Source organism: Talaromyces stipitatus, genomic scaffold (assembly GCF_000003125.1).
Source record: "Talaromyces stipitatus ATCC 10500 scf_1105507295555 genomic scaffold, whole genome shotgun sequence".
Lineage (NCBI taxonomy): Eukaryota > Fungi > Ascomycota > Eurotiomycetes > Eurotiales > Trichocomaceae > Talaromyces > Talaromyces stipitatus.
This window is the reverse complement of record NW_002990116.1, coordinates 2,613,352-2,634,751: the sequence shown is the minus strand read 5'-3', so window position 1 is coordinate 2,634,751 and position 21,400 is coordinate 2,613,352. Positions and strand designations below refer to the sequence as shown.

Below are 21,400 nucleotides of genomic sequence, written 5' to 3'. Positions count from 1 at the left end.
TCTTCGATTCCATATTAAAGTCAACTAAGCTAATATTAGTGGAAATATGGAGCGGCCTTCCTTTCGTTATAACCAGGTCCGAGTGTATAACTATCTCTTCAGCTGCAGCACCCTATACCCATTTACCTAGGTATACTTAGTCCAGCTTTTCCCATCTCTAGAGTGCAGCAAGAGCAGACAATTTGTTCATCAGGGATCAAAAGCCCTTTTGTGTGGCAGCCTGACTTTGACTGAACTAGCGTAGATGACAATCATGAAGGAGGTCGGCATTGCGCGTATCCGAATGGTTTGGGTGACTGGATTGTAATTCTTCCTAAAGATATACTTATCTAGTTATCTGGAATATTCTTTATGGTTATAAATTGTTTCTTACCTCAGATGACCAAGATCTGGATCTTCATCGTGTCTGTCCAGTGTGTTCGCTGCTCCATGAAGATAACCCTCTGTAAATAATGTTTTGGTGAGAATTAGGCTTCAGGATGATTTGTTTCGCATGCTGATAGAAATTTCAGAGTCTGAAACGACCTTTTCCACCGGTCCCCTTTGAATAAATGTATATGTCGTTCGCGACTAGCCTCCTCTTCCACGTAGTTAAGAGGTGTTTTGCCTTTTGAATCCTTTTCATGAAGATCCAGGGCGTTCCTCTCCTGCAGAAACTTGTAAGATCTTCATTGAATGCTCCATGAATCGCTGCGTGATGTAGAAAGTTTCTTCCTTCAGCGTCCTTCGCGTGCATATTGTTTTCTCATCTTGACTAACCCATTTCACGTTCTCCATGTTTTCGATTAGACGAACAAAGACGTCTTATCTGAGGCAGAGGCGGTACGAATTGAGAGATAGGCTGAGGGCGGAGTGGCCGTTTTCGTCAAGCTCGCTCAGTCTGTATCCGTGTTCCAGGAGAACATCGATCATTTCAACGGAGCATAGCATCGATCTGAGGTGACAGTGTAGAAGTCGCATCTCAAGGAGGCTGCCATTGTCCAGGCCAGGTATCGAGGACTTTTGATGTTTAAGCATGAATTGCACAATCTCTGGGTGATTCTTCTGGACGGCATGGTGGAGAGGGCTTAATCCATTGGTGTCGAGTAGAGTGACACCGCATCCTTCATGCACAAGCGCGGAAACAGCATCGGAGTTCCCTGCTGCGCTTGCCAGATGAAGACATGTTTGACCCTTCCGGTTCAACTTTGACACGTCTGCGCCCTTTTCCCTAAGGATGGACAATGTCTCTGGAGCACATGATTCGTCAAATGGAATCAAATGTACCGGACGGTCTCCTTAACTATTCGCGATGTTCACACTGTTGGCATTTTCGCCCAAAAGTACTCAACAATACGAACTCGCTCTTGATGAATCATTTCGTAAGTTTCATGGGCTTCTTCGCTTTCGTAATCTGTGATGAAGTTCGTTAAAGTCTCAATTGAATATTCCTCATCTAACCAGGTGTCGTCATATCCGCATCCCATGATGTTCCGTCGAAATCGCTAAATGTAAGGGTGTATCACCGACACCGCATCGCGCATTAGGATCAGCGCCATGCTGCAATAGAAACTTAGCTATTCTCACGCATCCTTTAAGTGCCGCGAAATGAAGTGCGCTCCTTCTAGAATCAGCTACCTCTTCAGAGCAATTGTCAAGGTCATAAGTCGAAACACAATTCTGCATTCGGCGTGTCCAATGTTGTCTGTGAATTTGCAGGTAAATATCAACTCCGCTCTCAATGAACAGGGTTGCCAGATCTTCGCTTCCATTTTCAATTGCATAAAGGATAGGTGCCATATTATTTATATCACATGCAGATATGGGGGTTCCTTGCTCAATTAAGAACTGCAGCAATGAGCATATGTTCTCTGATAACTGTCGTGACTTGCAAATGAGGTGCAAGGCATTTTGATGCATATTGTCGATAGTGTCGACATGTGCACCGGCATTAATCAAATGATAGATTATTTCGAGGTGTAAATTCTTTGCTGCGATGAGCAGTGGAGTTTGGCCGTGGGCGTCTTTTGCATCTATCAGATTCTTTTGCGGTGATCCTGTATGAGGAACTGAACCAACTTCTCGTTCCCAGTTTCTGCTGCAAAATGTAAGGCACTCCTACCTTCATTATCCATCAAATCTGTATCCGCATAGCGCTGTAGGAGAACATCTATAGTATCACTATGGTGGCTCATGATCGCCCAATGAAGTGGAGTTCTGCCACGCTCACCTTTCAGATTGACCAAGGCTTTTTGTTTATTCCAGCTCCCCAAAAATCTCCTCATGGACTCCCTGGTAGCTAGGTCGTCTGTGAAAGACAATTGAATTCCTTGAATACCCGAGACGCGGTCTAAAGCAAAGTGTATGAGGTATGATATGCCCCCATCTTGCTGCAACATGGACAACCGAAAATCCCTTGGGACGAGAAATCTTTAACTCGTTGTAGGCCTTCAGCCACTCTTCCCGTTCATTTGATACTAGCTGAAAGAAAGGAGTATGCGCTGGCAAGACATTGAACTTAGACTGTGTAGCTGAGCTATGTTTAGGCCAATAGAGTATCGCGTACTGGAGAAATCCGCCGCGGCGCCTCCTTGTATGGTATCTTGCTCTCATTGATTGCGTAATGGATAAAAAGTAATCGATGCATCGATATACTAACATCGCATTTGCTTTGAGTTCATTGAACAATGTCCCTTCTTGAGCACGGAGCAGGAAGTCCTTCACGGACTTGTGTAGGAGACGGACAGTATCATCTTGGACCACGATCATGAAACGGCATAATTTGATATCTTCCTGACAAAACTTTAGACGATCTTCTTCGTCTTTCTCCTCGTAGAGTCTACAGGCAGTAGAAAGCTTTGCAACGCTGAGAGGATGTCGTGAGATTGCGACAACCCCGGGCACCTGTAAAGCTATGCTTTTGTCCTTGTGATTGTTATTTTCCAAAGCTCTCCGTAGTAGTTTCTCGTATAAGGAATTAAGTCCTTTAGGTAAGTCCCGAAGTTTCTCAACCTCATCCCTTGACCGAATCCCTGTTAACTCACCGCAAGCAATCCCAATTCAAAGGAATGTCTTTTCTTCGTTCTCTCGAAGTATACTTCTCACAGCCTGCGTCACATTTGCAGAGTAAGACCTTGCCCGAGAAAGCTTAGTAACTTTGTGCTCGATGAATATTTGAAGATCTTCTTCAATTTTCCGGTAGGTCGACAAGTCTTTGGATTTGAACGGCCATAGATAATCTCTGATCTCAGGATGCGGTCGACTAGTGATAAAGAAATGAAGATCAGGGTTTTTGCCAGTGTTTCTAAAAGTTTGTGTAATCTAGGTTAGCAATGATTCCTGCGAGACTTGATCGCATTCGTCCAAGGCGTCAATGACGCAGTAAAATTGACAGTTTTCGCACCCATTTGCAATATCAATAAGGATGTTCCATAGCCTGTCGAAAGAATCAAAAAGTTTTTCTTTTCGCTCTTCAAATTTGTCTCGCAAATATTTCATCAATCGTGGCCTTTGCTCAATCAACCGACGTAGAAGGCCGCGAAGTAAGTAAAGCGCCCTTGAACACCGTAGTGATAGAAGAAGTACGCAAGAAGTGCCTCTCCCCTGATAAAATTAGGCTGAGCGGTAAGGACATCCGCAATGGTCGTTGCCATTGTTGTCTTCCCAATTCCTGGATTGCCATGCAGCCACAGGATGGTGGGATTAATTTCAGTAGAGATTTCTTGTGCACCAAGCCAAGTCTGAAGTCCCTGCGTGTCCATAATCCATTCGCATGTGCCAGGAACACGGTCTCCATTCCTCTTCAAATAATTCAGGCCGTCGGCCCGATCAATAATGGATAGACTCCCCAAAAGTGTATTCTCTTCCGGACTAAACTTAGTTCCTATGATTCAGTTAGCAACTGGAATTTCTAAAAGTGGTGACATCACTTACAGATCTTTGCCCCAATCTGACGATGAATTGGCGGAACAACAATAACAGTAATTTGGCGTACGAAGCTGCAGCCAACGATGCATAGCCTTGCCATTGGTCTCCTTTATGAGAATCGCAGTAGTCAGAGACTCCACGAATTACCAAACACGGAAGCTAATTCATCAGGCCTTCAGCTTCCATTTCAAAGCAGAGTATATCATGGCCTTGGGTGATCCGGCCTCATTCCTGCGGATTCTTTATGAGTCGATTTGCGGATCCAATAAATCAATAATGGACATAAGGCTTATCCGTTTCCCGCGCCTGGCGATAACTTAACTAGCTCAAGTCACAGGAAGAGCAATCAGGGGAATCATCTTGATGGGGATAGGTTGCGTGCAAAAGCCAGTCATTCTCAGGCCGAGAAAACCGTTCTCTTCTTGCTTTGTTTTTCCCAAGTATATTATCAATGCTTTGATTCATCTGACTCTCCAACACCCCCCAGTCGCTTCGGATCTGGCTCATTGCTTTTAACAAGACCGAAGGTGGCTCATTGAGAAATTTTGTACAATGGGTTTGCCCATCAGGAAAAGTCTTTCCACAATCCTACGCTATCACTCCACTTCCAGTTGCAGTTGGTTTGCTAACCACCACATCACCAAGTCAGATATCTGTTGTCATAGGCACACCACCTCCAAAGCCGATCATCAGACCGAATCGAAGTAATGGGAATGTTGACCGATCTCAGCAAGTGCCGTGGCTGCCGACGCGGTGCCATAATTACCAGACGGGAGGACAGCCATAACTATGTTATGATCGTGTACTTTACCCAACGTGTAACTATTGGTATCGTTTGGAGGTTGGCGAAGACGATCATGTCTATCATCTAGCATCATTTTCGTAGCTTCCAGTTCCAGCGGCAATGCGCAGATCCATGCCACTGTATAGTCTTCGTGCGACAGCGTTGAGGATGCCATTGTACAGAGGAGTAAACCTCACTAGGTTCTGATTGCTGTTTCTAATGTTTTAGGCAGTCAGACTCGCTCTCACATTAGTTATGAAAATCCCTGGCATGTTAGTGACAGCGACAGTGAGACTGAATGTAAGACTGCGCGCCAGGCTATCCGCTAGTTATGCAGCATCGTCGAGGCTTGCACCGAGTACACAGTACAAGCTCACATCCGTCTCCCCAGAAGAGTCGAGATAGAGCGATATCTGAAAGTACAGGGGCAACCATGATGAACTCCTCAGGAATAACACCGGAATAGACTGATCAAATAGCACACTGGTCATGATTGCGGAGGAAGGCGTCGGCCTTGTGTGATACAAGAAGTGATGACACTTTTTAACCAATCACAGGCTATCAAATGAGTATTTTCAATGCTTTACAATTCTACGGTTCCTAATTGGTCAAAATGATAAATGCTTATTATTGAACGTTGTCTGATTGGCTGTCAGTCACATGATCTGGAGGCAATGACCCCGCCAAGAGATAATCTTCAGACATTTTAACCAACCAGAGACGAGGTATTGCAAATGCGTCATGCGATGATGTATGTGGACCTGGAGCTTTAAAGACGTATATAAGAAAGACCTTCCACTACTACGTATTCCATTCACAATTGACTTCAACTTTCAATTAATCCTCACATTCCTAAATCTTCATACTTTACTCGAGATACTTACCCTCTATATATACAATCAAAATGACTCGCCCATCAACCTGCTGTGGTCAATCAACCACTGGCTGCGTCTGCGCCGCCCAAGCCCGCTGCGAATGCGGCAAGACAACCGCCGAGCACTGCGATTGCAGTAAGAAGGCTACTCATGATCCACACAGCGAGGGGGCTAGATGTTCTTGCCGTATGCTTCTCTCTTTGTCCCTCTTGCTGTTTGATTTCGGTTTCGTTGTGGCTAACCGGGCTGTATCTAGGGATGAGACCTGCTGGTCAATGTACGTGCGAGAGATCGGTGACTGAGAATCGGCCTGTTAGTGGAGAGGCATGCCCTTGTGGACAGAGACCTGCTGGTATGCTTTTTCCTTCTCATCCCCCTCCGCTATGAACAAACTAACTGTTGGGACTTTAGGATCATGTACATGCGAAAAAGCCGAGAAAATAGACGCAGCCGTCCAAGAAGGATTGGAGACGGATTTCACGACGAAAGTTTAATTCTTCCCCACACGAGTTGATTTTGCATTGTGAACGGACATGGAGTTTGGGATTAATTTTTGAGGCTTAGCATGGTTGTCAATTTTATGAGAGGATCGGTACCTGGTGGATGTATTAGTATAACGCAACAGTCAATAATAATTGACATCATGAATGTGATATGACACTTCATAGATCTGTAGGCGACTCACGTGCTTCAGCCGCGCGCATCAAAGATGTTCCTTCCGGCGGCTAACTGCTCATTCGGAAATCGGACTAAATATATTCCCACGGAGAGCTGTCAACAGAAACGATAATAAGCAATAGTTCGATTGAATAGCTTCATGAACACCCATAAAAAAGGGCATATATAGCCCACTGATTGATTCTCTATTGTTTTTCGAGTCTGTTTCGGCGTATTGTTTCTCATGTCACCTCCTTGAGCGGGTGGGTCCTATCCTCTATCCGTCAAAGTGCCACCACTATCACCTATTTTGAGTCTAACCCCTTATTATTTCTATAGAAACGTCATTTGAATTGACCAAGCCAGTCGAGTCCAGCGTACTGCTGCATCTTATCGTATCGCGAAAAACTGTACCGCGCCATCCCGTCCCCTCCGATCTGTCCTTATACAATGCACAATGCATGATATTATACATCGTGTGTGATGAGAGGTCACGAAATTCATTGATTACTTGGCTATGTCGAATCGGGCGGTGATTTAGTTAGTTCTTTCCTGCGACGAAAGAGAGAAGAGTGAAATCCCGCCGCCTGACTATCATTTTTTGGATACTTTAACACTGTCGACTTCCGATTCTTCACCATGTCGTCCATGCGAGGTCTTGTCCAGTTCATCGCCGACTTGCGAAACGCGCGGGCTCGTGAACTCGAAGAAAAGCGCATCAACAAAGAACTCGCCAACATACGACAGAAATTCCGCGACGGAGGCTTAAACGGATACCAGCGTAAAAAATACGTTTGCAAACTTTTATACGTCTATATACAGGGTTATGATGTCGAATTCGGACACTTGGAAGCCGTCAATTTGATCTCCGCGAAGAATTATTCGGAAAAACAGATTGGGTACTTGGCTGTTACCTTGTTCTTGCATGAGCAACATGAGTTGCTCCATTTGGTGGTGAATAGTATCCGGAAGGATTTGTTGGATATGAACGAGTTGAATAACTGTCTGGCTTTGCATGCTATTGCAACTGTTGGTGGACGTGAGATGGGCGAGGCTTTGAGCGCCGATGTCCACAGACTGTTGATTTCACCGTATGTTTTTTTTGGCTTTGATTTAGAGGTGCTTACTAATTTCTCAATAGAACATCCAAGTCCTTCGTCAAGAAAAAAGCCGCTTTGACTCTACTTCGTCTCTACCGGAAGCACCCTTCTATTGTCCAGCCGGAATGGGCTGAGCGTATCATCTCCATCATGGATGATCCGGATATGGGCGTGACGTTATCCGTCACCTCGCTTGTGATGGCTCTGGTGCAGGAAAACCCCGAACAATATAAAGGGAGCTATGTCAAAGCTGCACAACGACTGAAGAAGATTGCTGTGGATGGCGAAGTTTCGGCCGATTATCTCTACTACCGTGTCCCTAACCCCTGGCTCCAGGTGAAGCTGCTTCGATTGCTGCAATATTATCCACCATCTGGTATGTACTCTTACCAAAGTGGAGATGTTAAGTTGACTAATGTGTGGATTAGAGGACACCCATGTTAGAGAATTGATCCGACAATCGTTAGAACAGATCATGAACTCAGCTATGGATACGCCAAAAAATGTGCAACAAAACAATGCTCAGAATGCCATTCTGTTTGAGGCCATCAACCTGCTAATTCACCTAGACACGGAACATGCTTTGATGATGCAAATATCTTCACGTCTCGGAAAATTTATCCAGTCACGCGAAACCAATGTTCGCTATCTTGGTCTCGAGGCTATGACTCATTTTGCTGCTCGAGCAGAGACTTTGGATCCCATCAAAAGCCACCAGCCATATATTCTCGGCTCATTGAGGGATCGCGACATTAGCGTTCGACGAAAGGGATTGGACCTCCTTTATAGCATGTGCGATGTGACTAACGCACGAACTATAGTGGCTGAGCTTCTCACATACCTACAGTCCGCTGACTATGCTATTCGCGAAGAGATGGTGCTCAAAGTCGCCATCTTGGCTGAAAAGTACGCCACCGACGCTCAATGGTATATCGATACATCCGTCAAGCTGCTTGCAATGGCTGGTGACCATGTGAGTGATGAAGTGTGGCAACGAGTGATTCAGATCGTCACGAACAACGAAGAGCTACAAGCTTATGCTGCAGACCATCTGCTAAAATACCTCAAAGGTGACTGCCATGATAGTCTGATCAAGATTGGCAGCTATGTGCTGGGTGAATTTGGTCACTTGATTGCTGATAACAAGGGCTGTAGCCCTATCGAGCAATTCCTGGCTCTTCAGCCGAAGATGTTCACCTGTTCTGATAATACTCGTGCCATGATTCTCTCGTCCTTTATCAAATTCGTCAACCTGTTTCCAGAGATCAAACCTCAGTTGCTGCAGATGTTCAGGTTATACAGCCACTCTCCGGACCCCGAACTGCAGCAGAGAGCATATGAATATTTGAAATTGGCGACCATGCCGTCGGACGAGCTTTTACGAACCGTGTGTGACGAAATGCCACCATTTTCCGAGAGAGCTAGTGTATTGCTGTCGCGGTTGCACCAGAAGACTGCTGGAACTAGCGACAAGCGGACCTGGGTTGTCGGAGGCAAGGATGCCAACACAGATAAGCAAGAGGTTCTATTGGCACAAACAACGGGATTAAAACGCACGTTTACGACAATCGTCAATGGCGGACGTAATGGTACCGCCAATGGAAGCGCTGCCAAAGGCGGTGCGTCCAGGGATCTCGCTGGCTTGGACATGTCTGCAAAACCATCTGCTCCCCCACCCAACCTGGCAAGTGCTGCTCACTTGAGTCCCGACTGGGAATATGGATTCAACCGGCTGTACTTTGCCGATGAGGGTATTTTGTTTGAAGATGCCCAGATCCAGGTCGGCTTGCGTTCAGAGTACCGTGCACATCTCGGTGTGGTCAAGATATATTTCACGAACAAAGCCTCCTTCCAGATTGGATCCTTTACGACGACGTTAGATAATCCCGCATTGCCTAACCTGAAGATCGACACAAAGAATTTGCCTGATTCAACCCTTCAGCCTTCTGGACAGACGCAGCAGACAATATTCGTAGAGGCCCATGGACCATTCTCGGACGCACCCACGATCCGTATATCTTATCTGGCAGGTGCCTTGCAGGCTTACACCCTTCAACTTCCGATCTTGATGCATAGATATATGGATCCATCAGATCTATCGGCAGAAGACTTTTTCAAGAGATGGCGACAAATTGGCGGACCACCGCTTGAGGCTCAAAAGACATTTAATGTAAACGCGAAGGGACGCATGATCCACGAGAAGTTCACCCGATCTGTTGTTACGGGCTTTGGATGGAAGATTCTTAACGGTGTGGACCCGAATCCTAGTAACATTGTCGGGTGTGCTGTCTATCAGACCGAGAATGGTAAGACGGGTTGCTTGTTACGACTTGAGCCGAATTATGAGAAGAATGTAAGTTTACTTCTACCATCGTCTCCTTTCGTGCAAATAGCTAACAAGATATGAAAGATGTATCGAATTACGATTCGAGCAACGCAGGAAAATGTTCCTCAAATACTTGCGAAACAGATGGAGCAGCGGTTGTCAATAGGAGTCAGTGTCGATGCCGACTTGCAGTAGAAAGGAGACGCGGATACTGGTTGACAGGCTGTCCACTTATGATGAATTGAGCATTACTATCTATCTATTCTTATGGATGAAAGTTGTTTGATCCGGCATGGACAGCGTTTGTTATTGCTTCTCACTCTTACTCATTTGGATTGCAATGCGTTCTATTCTTAATATGCATCATTTAAAAATTGTATATACATGTACATAAGTCGATTGCCTGAAATGACAACGAAAAGCAAATTTTTATAATTGATTATCACCTGTCTTATAAGGATTCTCTAAGAAGCAGCACCAGCATTGGCACCAGCCTTAACAGGCCTCTCCCCAAATATAGTCGTCCCAACACGCACCTGATCACTTCCCAGCGCAATCGCCCCCTCAAAATCCGAACTCATTCCCATACTCAACTCAAAATCATCCGCTTCCTGCTCCGTCAAACCCAGCTCCCTAACAACAACCTCCCTTGTCTCAATCAAAGTCACAAAATCCTCATTTTCCTTGTCAGCAGTGGTCTCCTTGGATCGCGCTATTGCGCCAATGGTCATGAGACCTTGTAACTTGAGACCGGGGCAATTATCACGAATGTACCGACATAATGCCGGAGTGAGCGCGGGCTCAACACCGGATTTATTTTCTTCGCCGGAAGTGTTGACTTGTACAAAGACGCGGAGTTTTTGTTGTTGTTCTTCGGTTGATAAGGAGGTGAAGTCTCGTTCGCCCCAGCCTTTGTCTAGTAACTTTGCCTTTTTCTCGGTATCGACGCTCTCAACGGCCCAGAGACCACGCACGTCTCGGGCTAGAGAGGTGCATTTGTTTGATTGGAGACCGCCAATGAAATGCCATCGTATACCGCGCGGTAAAATCCGGGATTTTTCAAGGAGTTCTTGGAAGTAGTTTTCTCCAAAATGGAGTTGTTGCGTTGCTGAGGGGGTAGTTGTTGTTGCCGTAGGCGTTTCGTCAGACGGGAAAGAAGATGGTGAGTACAAGGCGAGAATGTCAGATGCTGGCTTCAGTTTTGAGACTGCAACTAATCGGACAGGTTTGTCAGCCGGTCTGTGTCGACGGGTTGTGGATGTTGAGGTTGTTTGGAAGATGGATGAGGCGGCGGAGATGCGTGCGAGGACGTTGTTGAGGTTTGTGAGGAGGGTGGCTGTTCGTGCGGGGGTGGACATTGTGACGGTATCTAGAGTTGAGGTCATTTCTATCTTTGCGAGCTAGTTGCTTCCTCTGTTATGTGTTGTGTTCTGACGAGAGATAATAGAAGGAATGTGGTGTAGATGGCAGAGGGAAACTTTTTGCCTCGCCGCGGGTCATTGGTGGGTATCTCCAACGGCATGATGCTTATCGTGACGGCTCAGGTCGTCGTATAATCACATTTTGAAAAAAGTGCATATACGTAGTAGCTGACAATCAAGGTCAATTAGAGATTATCATGCTACTTGTCCAAATTTGATGGTTTGACATTGTATGTCGATCTCAGACCTGCATTATCTCAGCTACCATGCGCATTAGTCAGTCACCTGTGGGGTATTAAAGCTATATCAACAAGCATGACATTTGGGCCTGTTCTCCTCCAAAGCTCCTGGATCTCACAAAACTCCCCAGACCGAAACATACACCCTTTGCGCCACAATGCAAGTCGCCGGGGGAAAGCGCAAGGTGTCTTCCTGCATACCTTGCTACACGCGAAAACAAAAGGTACATAGACAGTATCCTGGCTCTGATTCAACAATTGCTGAGATATCTACAGTGCACTCGTCGACGACGCCTAGAAAACTGCGTCTATTTTCCATCAGAGACGGTTCAACCTCGAACAGCTCCGGAGGATAGCGAGCAAAGCAAAACTCTCCAGCGAACTGATGGCGCGGGCTTATTCTCCGACCTGAAGGGCATCAAAAGTTCTACGAACAATCTTTCGTCACTGGCAGAAGTATTTGGCTATTCCAAGGATAGTCACACTAACACATTGGCCCTCTTGCACAAGGTAAGTTCAGCTTATAGTGGTAATTACATGTCTTCGTATTGACGCATTACCAGGTAGAATCATACTATGAAGAGCCTTTCGATGGTAAAGGCCTTAACCTATCGGACGAGGATGTTGCAGATGTTCAACAGATTCTTGATAAAATGCCTGAGCGCCCAATCTTGGATATAATTGTTAGATGCTTTGTGGCTGAAGTGAACTGGTGAACTGGTGAGTTTGAGAGTATTTGGTTATTTTCATTGACTTCTTTCTATTCAACTGACAGTCATCTCATTCTAGGATTGACCAATTAATCTATCTCCCGTGGTTCCTTGAACAATATCAACTATGGTGGGCCACCGACATGCCTTCATCAGTCTTTGATATAGAATTTGCAGTTGTTATTCTACGAATATGTTCTTATACCTCCGAGTTCATCCCTTCCAAATCTTGCACCATCGAACAAGTTCATGATATGAACTTGGTGGATATCCGTCAAGCCTGTGATGACGTTGCTAACGATCTTGCAAATAAATGCACGCATCTCGACCCTAAAGGCAGTCTGCTTCGTATGCAGAGCCTGGCCTTTAAGGGACTCAAGTCCCGATGCGAAGGGCGAGTGGATGACTTTCGAAATACGCTCCGTTGCGCAATACATGTTGCTCGAGATATCAGAATTGACAGGGAAGCTGCAGAATCCTTCCCGGATATGGGAGAGTTAGAGAAAGAGATGCGACGCAGAGTATTTTGCAACTTATTCATATGGGACAGGTACGATGACTCGGATCTCTATCGTTGGTTTTTATTACTGACCGGGATCCCCTTGAAGTCTTCTATCCAGGCAACTAGACCGCGAGTTTATTTTTCCATATTGTCTGAATCCGGAAAACATGCCACGCATGCACCTGGGCTCCGAACTCGATGATAACAAAGACCTAGATGAATTCACGGAACATCTTCTCCAAGCCCGTTTAGCTAACTTCTGGAAGACCGCTCACGTCAATTGCAATGATGGGCATGACATCGTTGCAGCTGAGGAGCGGTATGAAAAGTTTTGCAATGAATATCTCGCTACACTTCCATCTGCCTTTGCTCTACAACCCAACAGGCAATGGGATGAGCATCTTCTGACGCTCTCAAAGCAAAGAGAAATCCTTCATATTTCCATATTCGAGTCTCTGTGTTACAATTTCCGGTCTGCGCTATTGCGAAATTCACGCCAGACACAGCATCTTCCTCACTACAAGCAGGTCCTACTAGCATCTCAGCGAAAATTCCTCGCAGTTGCCGCATTGCATGTACTCACTTGTGCTTCGTCCCTACATGCATTGATGGGGGGCGCTCAAACTTGCTTCCCAGACATCATTCGACCGACATTCGAAGCCGCGGTACTCCTGGTGTACGTCTGCATGGAACCAAGTTTGTTTGATGGAGTTGAGAACAGACATTACAGCTCAATAAAAACGGATCCCCTTAGAGCAGGCATGGCTAACCTCAAGCAAGAGATGTGGGTGAACGCTATTCGCGACGCCCTCACCCGATTGCAGATGCTGGCGGAGGTCAGTCGCATGGCGGAGATAAGTGCCCAAGCTCTTTCACAGCTCCTTCAAGGGACGATAGAAAGAGCGGAAGCAGTAAAAGCTTGAGCAGTAGCTTGAGAATGAGGTTCTACTTCAGCGATGGTTATTCAAAGGATATGTGTTTATACCGACTTGGATTAGGTTGACTGGCCTTTTGGTAACATAAATGGATACGTCTAAGCAATTCTTCAGTTTTGTGGGTTCTGGGCTACAGACATCTGAGGGCAGTCAAATTCAACCTCGGCCGATGTTGATCTATTGTCCGAGGACATCGAGGTAAGAATGGGAATCTGATATGATCCAAGATACTTAGGAAATAGTGTAACAGGAGAAAATAAAGATGGCTTCCATTTCCCGCGGAGAACAAAGATGTCAATTCAAGCAGCCGCAACAGCAGGCGCGGCACCAAAAAGCCTTTGGCGGCGCATGAACAAACTTGAAATGGCGACAAGGGCTCCACCGGCGATGACAAGAACATACGCTTCATCGATGGCATCAACAATGGCAGCGAAAACTTGAATCTTGAGATCTAACGGAAGATTCTGTACCAGGCTCGAGCCAGCGCCCAAGATGGCGCCTTGGATTTCAGATACCGGCACATCAGGCAGAATGTGCTGAATTCTATCCTGACTGGAATTCAAGAGAATGGAGTTGGCAATGGCTAGAGCAATGGTTATACCTATGAACTGGGCCAGTGTGATGAAACCGATGGCTGGTGCGATATTCTCCATATCCACGACAGCCTGGGTGACAGAAAAAGACGCCTGGAGATACATACCAACACCAGTGCCTATTAGCACCGTGTAGCCGTACACTTGGTCTTCGGAGGTGCCCTGGTCAACCGTGTACATGAGTGCGGCGCCGGCGACGGTCAACAATCCGCCCACAAAGAACCAAGGTATGTAGTGCCCTAGTCTTGCCATCAGTTGGCCATTGACAAAGACAAACACCACCATGACTACCACAAAAGGGAGCAAACGCACTCCAGCCTCAAGTGCGCCTTCGGTCTGGGTGAATTAAAAATACATGGGAATCATATAAATTGGCACGAATGCGCATGCGCCGCCTGCTGCGGTGGCCACGAAGAGAAGAAGCACAGTACGTGAGCGGAAAAACTGCACTGGAATAATACGGCGTGAGACTGTCGTGGCAATTGCCCATACTTGCTGAATACCAAGCAGAACCCAGAGCAAACCAAAGACAACAAACGTTGCGATAATGCGGCCGGAGTTCCAAGGGTATAAGATACCGCCAGTGTTGATGGCAAGAATCAGTGCGGACAGCATTCCAGCTTGCAGCACTATGCCAGGATAGTCCAGCTCTGACACGCGATCCCGTACGGAGATGCCTGGACGAGGATCCTTTTTCGGAATCAGGAAGATGTAAAAGGGGGCGCACACCGCTCCGATGAAGAGGTTTATATAGAAAGCCCATCGCCATCCCACAGACGACTTGCTGAAAGCACCTCCAATTAAAGGTCCTAAAACGATCCCAAGACCCCATGTAAAGCCCGTACAGGAGACATATATGGGACGTTCAGTGAGGGTGGTAGTAGTGGCGATGAGTGTCATACAGCCGACATAAAGCCCTGAGCCACCCATCCCAGCAATAGTGCGGCCCAAGATCATGACATTGATAGATGGAGCAGCACCACAAATTGCAGAGCCAACTTCGAAAACTGCCACGTGGAATATGTAGAACCATTTGGCAGTGATGTGGCCGTACATGCGGCCCCAGAGCAGATTGGTGGCCGTTGCACTTAGCAGGAATGCGACACTCAGCCACGGCAGCTCCTGGATACCGCCGAGTTCCTGCAGAATAACGGGTTGGAGATCAGCTACCACTGTCGCATCAAGGGCATACAAGAAGGTAGAAGCCAAGATGGAAACGAGTGTCAAGCACCACTTCCAGCCATTAATGTCACGCGGCGGTACGTCGGCTTCGGTGGTAGCTGGCGAAAAGTCAGTAGGGTTGCTTCGCTGGAGGTCATCGTTCGAGTTGTTGAGATGGCTATTACTTTGCTGGTAATCTTTCTCCTTGGACGAGCTGCCGTCGTCGCTTTCGTGCCTCTTTAGAATGGCCATATCCGCGATTCAGAGGTGAACCTTTCGATAAAATATCGAATGACGAACAAAGGATTGATACCGTTGTTTCCAGGAAACTGTATAGTGCGTGATATAATGGTAAACTTGAATTGAGGCCCTGACAGAGACACACTTAAAGTAAATAAATTCTTGTTCTCCTCGTCGTGGTGCAGTCAAACTTATTGATCCAGATTTAGTCAATATCAATAAGCATTTTTGGGGGTGCCCTTAGAGCATTTAACGAAGATAACTCAGCTTGATTTGCCGAAAAATAACCATGATGATTTGTCAAGCACTCTGTGATCTTCACGGCTTACAAATAATACTCTCATGGACGCAAAGATAAGGCCACAATGACCCATCCCTTTGCTGCATACACGTCCATGAGGAAGTAAGGTCAAGCCCTAACTTCGGCTTTACTAAGCTCAACCCACACTGGGCCCCGCTCCGGCCGAAATTCTTCGGGTCATGTTTCTAGATCTATTGTCAGTAGTGATTTAAAACATGAGATCACTAATTTAGAGAACTGATATGGATTAGAGAACTGAAACTAATTTGCTATTCTTATGTGCAACTGATATACTACCTCAAAGGCGCAGACAGTCAGACTCTGATATCCACATTAGAGTTAACGTGATCGTATACCTAATCCTAACTCTCTGGGGATATGGGGCTTTACCTTTTGCTGCTTTTATCAACTACTACGACCGATTCAGGATCACAGGTACAGCACACTTCTTAAGCTTATTATCTAGGTACTGTTAGAGGAAAAATGTTTTTGTAGACCACATAAAATAGAACTCCATGGACAGGGTCTCGTTCTTGATACAACGGTATATTGTCCGATTCTCAACTATCAATGGAGAAACTTCTTTGTGGGAATGAAAGAGATCAGTCTCAAAACTTTGATTAATAAGACAAGAGAGCTTAGGCTCCGCACCAAGTCTCACGTTTGTTGAACTGATCAACCAATCGCCCAGGAACCAAGGAAACAGATGAGAAAGGGGAGGAGTGGTTCTTTGTCGTAAGGAATATCAGCGCCCTGGCTGTCGCTAGAATAGCTCTCCTCCTCTTCAGAGAAAGGCTCATCCCAATTGTACATTTCCCTGTTATGAACATCCACATGGATATATTCTTGCTTGCCCTGATGATAGTCCCCAGTATATACGAACTCGGTCATCGGCGGACCGTCTTAGGAGCGAACTTCCGGTAACTATGAGGCAATAAACGTAAACTGCTCAATATTATTTGGAAATATGGAGATATCACAGCACATCGGCGAGAGTAACCATAACTGGAGACCAGAGCATCACAGCAATCACGCCAATTTTCTAGGCTTTTGGCCAGTTGGGGCCTCGACATAAGCTCTTCCCCATGCCCATCTTCGCCTTTCGATTACAATACATGTGTGGTTTTAAAGTCTGCGAAAGTTTTATGTTCTTCCTTAAGTCTTGGTGAGGGAAATATCATCAAGGGATTGAAAAAATGGCGCAAACTCGTCTCACCAGCATGGATCAAACGCGAACAGCCAGCCTCATATCCGAAGCATTTATTGAGTTTGACTCCATGTTTCTGGGTTGTAGGTTGTAGCTGGGGCACTTCATATGTAGATAATCGATTTATAAAGCGAAGTATCAAAGGCGTTGAACAAAGGCAATAGCTTTCCGTCCTCAGTAACTCTATTTGAGCCTCATCATTCGATTGGGTCTGATATGTAATATAGATGGCGCTGTAGGCTAAGAGGCATCTGAATTTGACGGTGAGTCATGGAATGTATAGGCGTTGTATCCATATCGAACACAACCCAGTCTGCGCTTCGTTAGAAGAAATATCATATATGGAGTACAGAATGTACGTACCAACAGAACTGACTATTGAGCTGAGGGCGGTGGTTTCAGGCAAGTATGACACAATGGAATAGATAATCTTCGTCAGGATTGCCATAATCCTTCTCATAAATTGATAGAACATCAATGTCTCAAAGAGGAGCCCTGAGGGAAGCTCACGTATTCGGTCATCGAAGCTATCTCCAGGATCGATGAGTTTCGGGTTGTTGAGCAAGTTGCGACCTTGTTTCTGCATGACAAATATGCTATAATTGATATCAAGAGGAGAGAGGACAAGATATATATATATATGAAACAATCCTGAACTGTGCCAAGTTGATGATGGGGAAGGGAGAAGAACCCGTATTTATAGCTTGGGTGTTGGGGGCACAGGGCACCTTCCCAGCATGGCACATCATATGTCTGCTGATCTAGAAAACAATGAATGACCTCCATGCCTGTTTTTTGGCATAGTGACCTGTGCTGATTCTAAGCCTTTGAACGCTTTGTCTCCTTGCAGATGCAGTCAAAGGACTTGAGAACCGGTAGTGAATGTTTTGTCGATTGTTAATTGACAAAGACTCAGGCCCATTGGGCCCCTTTATTGCTCATGGATGTTATGCTATATGCCTATAATAGGACACTGGGCGTCCTTTGTAGCTGACATAGGCCAATTTCTCTTGGTATTTAGCATGTGTGGTTTCTTTATGATTGCCTGATTGTCCCATGCCGTTCCTTTGAGCTTCAATATACTCCCTGTTTATGGGAAATATGGGGAAAGGTGGGTTTAAGCAAACCTGATAACATTACAGCTCAGGGCTATATGAGGATTGTGGGAATATACCTAGCTTTACTTGCTTAGAATATCTAGAGCCTGTCTTGGTAGTGGGAACTATTGAAGGGTGGCAACATTAATTGATATCTCCTAGTGATATAGTTCGGTAAAGGTCCTCAAATGTCTTCTTAACCTCATGATAATCATGAAGCTCAACGGTAAGCCTGATAAATTGTGACCCTAACCCTTAACAGAACGGCACGACCCGATTCTTAGCAAGGAGGATGCCATGGATCCACCAGGCATTGTCGAACGTAGCTGTTTCAAGCTCTCCTCTAGATATCATGACTTCTGTACACAGACACTTCCAAGGAGTACTAGGTATGCATGCAACAAACAAACCAACTAGAAACCGCATGGTTTTGAGCAAGACCCGCACTGGTTGTCGAACCTGCAAGTTAGTCAGCCACTTTCAACCGGATCATCAGGTCGACTGACAAACCTCCAGGGAGAGAAGGGTAAAATGTGACGAAGGGAAGCCCGCATGTCAAAGATGTCTCCGCTCAAACCGGCATTGCGCCGGTTACGCAGACGTCACAGAATTGAACAAGAAGCCTCAATCTTTTAAAATCACATACTATGTACCACATCTTCCGTCTGTCTATTGGAAGAATGGAGTTTCGGAAGATTTCGAACAGGAGCATGCACTTTATTGCTTTTATGTCTGGACCACGCAATGTTTTCCATCAGATCTTACGGGACCGTTTCGACGGCAGGATATTCTTCACGAGCCAGCGACGAGACACGCTATGATAGCTATGGGTATTTTACATGAGATATATCGATACAAAATAACCGGTCCGCCTGCGACGCAGCAACGAATCGTTGCTATGCAGCACTACGGGAAAGCTATCCGAAGTCTTTTAGCACGACAGAATTCCGATACCTGCTCAACAGACAAAAACAAAAAGACAATGTCAATTTCATTATTGGCATGTTTATTGTTTGTTGGCTTGGAGATATCGCAGGGCCATCATGAGTCGGCTCTAAGGCATTTGCAGTCTGGATTTGCTTTGTTCCAGGGGGTATTGAGGGACGAGCGAGAGAGTCTGGTGAAGGAACTATGTGTGTCTGAGAGTGTACTGCGGTCGCTTTTTGTTCGATATATGTGTCAGATTACACATTTTGATTTGCCTGATTGTGCACGATTTTTGAGTTTGTTTGCAGGGTCTGAAAAAGGTTCAGCTGGCTTCTCAGACCTAGACCAGGCTAGAGAAAATTTCCTTGATGTTTTGGATAAGATTCTCTCAAAACGTCAAACCCAAGGTCTCAGAAAGGAAGCGGGTCGAAATGAAGATCTTCTTGAGATTGATCGCTGGATATTCTCATTCAATCTTTACCTCAGCCACGGTATCCATACGACGCAAGTTTGTGATTTCTTCATACTGGCAACGTGTGCTTTTTCCCTCAAATTTCGCCTTCTCATGGATTCGCGGGGTGCACAAGAATCCGGGACTACAGAAATAGACTTGACACATATAGCGAAGATCGGGGATGCGCTTGTCAAATCTTCGCCGGACCCTACGAATTGCTCTACGTGTCCGTTGCATCGATTTTTCGATAATACCAAGGACAATACAACATCAGGAAGTGGTTTCTTCCCCATTCTCGGTCCGTTCTGCTCTATATTTGTATCGTCGACGTACAGTCAGAACGATTCTATTCGCCGGAAAGCATATGATGTTGTGTCAACGATCTGCAGTTGTGGCAAAGGCTGGGATATGGGTCTTACTGTCTACATTGCTACTCTGTTCGGTCCTAGCGATAAGCAGGGCTCAAGGTCTAGTCGTTCAGTTCCTCATTATCCAGGTTTTCTGTCCGAGGGTGGTCGAAGACTATTGACAGCGTTACATTCGTTCAACTTTTGAGATGCAAAGCCAATAGAAACACGGTTTTAGCCAGCCTATACTTCCACTCAGTGACTAAGCAGCTTGTTTCTGAAACATTTCATATATCTTTACTGTCCCCTGGTGCTTAGCAGCGAGCGCCGCCTCAAACGACATTCGGTACTCTGCGATTCCAGCCGAGAAATAAGCCCGCTTCTCTTTCCATCCAGTCAACTGACGGATCTTCTCGGATGACACCCATTGCGAATATTGCAGAAGGGCATCCACTGACCCCAGCACAATATTTTCAAATGATCCAGGCTGTTCGTACTCAAGCGAAAGCCCATATGACTTAGCCAGAGCCTCGCAAACATCACGCACCGTTTCATATCTGGCATTCGAAATGTTGAATGCCTGATTCTTGACCTCGTCTCTGCGTGGATGCTCCGCGAGCTTCAAATAAGCAAGTGCACAGTCATCAACATGAGTATAATGAAGGATCGTGTTGGGATCAGCGACCGCTCGCAGCACTTTTTTCCCTTCCTTCTTCGACTTTTCTGCCCACGAGAACAGACTACCAGTATGACTGGACCCATAACCATAGACGTTCGTGGGTCGAAGAATAACGATATCAAATGGCAGAGCGCCCCTGATACACTCTTCAAGCAAACCAGCAGCACTTTCTGTCCTCGGCCGGAGAAAGGGCACCGGATTCAACGGACTCGACTCGGTATGCGGAGCAAGATCTTTATCACCATGTATACCCGTTGTCCCATAATCCTTACACCCACTACTAAACAACACCAACGTCTTAACATGCGCAATCTCCCAAGTCTGAGTCCCGATATGCGTCAACGTGGCCTTGACATGCCGAAAATGACCCTCATAGTCCGACCAATCCTCCGTATTGGACACAACAACATCGAATACGCAGTGCTCCTCTTCCTCAGTCGAGGATAGATCTTGTGGAGTACCGATTATGGGATGAATTTCGCTTTGGGCAAGGTCTGTGGCGTCTGCGGCGCGGCGGACGAGGCCGTATGTTTTCCAGCCGGCGCGGTTGAAGGCTTTGGCGACGGCGTTGCCGATGTAGCCGTTTGCGCCGGTGATGAGGACTTTTGGCATTTTGAAGTCGAACTGGGATGTTTTTTATTTTGAAAACACTTCACGACTGAATAGGACTGAAGACAGAAACGAAGGATTTTTCGTGGCTTATATAGTCAGGTATAACAACATCTCAAGTCAGGGATCGAAAGGTGTATTTGTCAGAATCGACAACTAAAGACATTTCTCGTATACATCTAACCTGCCTAGGTAATCCGTATGCCATATAAACCATCGTCAGACTGCCATTTTGCATTCATTCTCTCTGATATTGTAGTCCCTTCCGTTTCGGGTTAGATCTATACGAGCTCCCGACACTGAGCAATGTCTGGTTGGTACGTCGGTCGA

At 46.0% G+C, this 21,400-nt stretch overlaps 9 protein-coding genes across 10 annotated transcripts; 4 read left to right on the top strand and 5 right to left on the bottom strand.

Moving 5' to 3' along the window:
* Nucleotides 1–189: 189 nt before the first annotated feature.
* Nucleotides 190–3,995, bottom strand: TSTA_120720 (ion channel nompc, putative; the record flags this gene model as incomplete). Its single annotated transcript, XM_002482273.1, has 12 exons — nucleotides 190–313; nucleotides 374–443; nucleotides 526–647; nucleotides 827–1,277; nucleotides 1,337–1,484; nucleotides 1,567–2,036; nucleotides 2,102–2,409; nucleotides 2,639–3,011; nucleotides 3,078–3,283; nucleotides 3,383–3,535; nucleotides 3,565–3,862; nucleotides 3,974–3,995. 12 exons carry the CDS (start codon nucleotides 3,993–3,995, stop codon nucleotides 190–192), a joined length of 2,745 nt encoding a protein of 914 aa, XP_002482318.1.
* A 775-nt stretch (nucleotides 3,996–4,770) lies between these two features.
* Nucleotides 4,771–5,181, bottom strand: TSTA_120710 (uncharacterized protein; the record flags this gene model as incomplete). The annotated part of the gene is made up of 2 exons (XM_002482272.1): nucleotides 4,771–4,906; nucleotides 5,060–5,181. The coding sequence occupies 2 exons, from the start codon at nucleotides 5,179–5,181 to the stop codon at nucleotides 4,771–4,773; spliced, it is 258 nt and encodes an 85-aa protein (XP_002482317.1).
* Nucleotides 5,182–5,502: 321 nt separating this feature from the next.
* TSTA_120700 (copper resistance protein Crd2, putative) lies at nucleotides 5,503–6,444 on the top strand. 2 transcript variants are annotated; one of them, XM_002482270.1, is made up of 3 exons: nucleotides 5,503–5,751; nucleotides 5,822–5,917; nucleotides 5,977–6,139. In XM_002482270.1, exons 1-3 carry the CDS (start codon nucleotides 5,595–5,597, stop codon nucleotides 6,057–6,059), a joined length of 336 nt encoding a protein of 111 aa, XP_002482315.1. In that variant the 5' UTR covers nucleotides 5,503–5,594; the 3' UTR covers nucleotides 6,060–6,139. The 2 variants fall into 2 exon arrangements, with proteins under 2 accessions (XP_002482315.1, XP_002482316.1); XM_002482271.1 differs by having other exon boundaries at nucleotides 5,822–6,444.
* A 417-nt stretch (nucleotides 6,445–6,861) lies between these two features.
* TSTA_120690 (AP-2 adaptor complex subunit alpha, putative) lies at nucleotides 6,862–9,843 on the top strand (the record flags this gene model as incomplete). The annotated part of the gene is made up of 4 exons (XM_002482269.1): nucleotides 6,862–7,313; nucleotides 7,364–7,698; nucleotides 7,751–9,675; nucleotides 9,733–9,843. 4 exons carry the CDS (start codon nucleotides 6,862–6,864, stop codon nucleotides 9,841–9,843), a joined length of 2,823 nt encoding a protein of 940 aa, XP_002482314.1.
* A 269-nt stretch (nucleotides 9,844–10,112) lies between these two features.
* Nucleotides 10,113–11,170, bottom strand: TSTA_120680 (alanine racemase family protein, putative; the record flags this gene model as incomplete). Its single annotated transcript, XM_002482268.1, has 2 exons — nucleotides 10,113–11,048; nucleotides 11,084–11,170. 2 exons carry the CDS (start codon nucleotides 11,168–11,170, stop codon nucleotides 10,113–10,115), a joined length of 1,023 nt encoding a protein of 340 aa, XP_002482313.1.
* Nucleotides 11,171–12,161: 991 nt separating this feature from the next.
* On the top strand, nucleotides 12,162–13,730 carry TSTA_120670 (uncharacterized protein; the record flags this gene model as incomplete). Its single annotated transcript, XM_002482267.1, has 2 exons — nucleotides 12,162–12,591; nucleotides 12,647–13,730. 2 exons carry the CDS (start codon nucleotides 12,162–12,164, stop codon nucleotides 13,441–13,443), a joined length of 1,227 nt encoding a protein of 408 aa, XP_002482312.1. The 3' UTR covers nucleotides 13,444–13,730.
* Nucleotides 13,731–13,754: 24 nt separating this feature from the next.
* Nucleotides 13,755–15,461, bottom strand: TSTA_120660 (efflux pump antibiotic resistance protein, putative; the record flags this gene model as incomplete). The annotated part of the gene is made up of 2 exons (XM_002482266.1): nucleotides 13,755–14,384; nucleotides 14,427–15,461. The coding sequence occupies 2 exons, from the start codon at nucleotides 15,459–15,461 to the stop codon at nucleotides 13,755–13,757; spliced, it is 1,665 nt and encodes a 554-aa protein (XP_002482311.1).
* A 2,597-nt stretch (nucleotides 15,462–18,058) lies between these two features.
* Nucleotides 18,059–19,990, top strand: TSTA_120650 (uncharacterized protein; the record flags this gene model as incomplete). The annotated part of the gene is made up of 6 exons (XM_002482265.1): nucleotides 18,059–18,068; nucleotides 18,105–18,189; nucleotides 18,225–18,280; nucleotides 18,317–18,376; nucleotides 18,494–18,587; nucleotides 18,616–19,990. The coding sequence occupies 6 exons, from the start codon at nucleotides 18,059–18,061 to the stop codon at nucleotides 19,988–19,990; spliced, it is 1,680 nt and encodes a 559-aa protein (XP_002482310.1).
* A 54-nt stretch (nucleotides 19,991–20,044) lies between these two features.
* On the bottom strand, nucleotides 20,045–21,073 carry TSTA_120640 (NAD dependent epimerase/dehydratase, putative; the record flags this gene model as incomplete). The annotated part of the gene is made up of 2 exons (XM_002482264.1): nucleotides 20,045–20,694; nucleotides 20,734–21,073. 2 exons carry the CDS (start codon nucleotides 21,071–21,073, stop codon nucleotides 20,045–20,047), a joined length of 990 nt encoding a protein of 329 aa, XP_002482309.1.
* Between the last annotated feature and the right edge of the window lie 327 nt (nucleotides 21,074–21,400).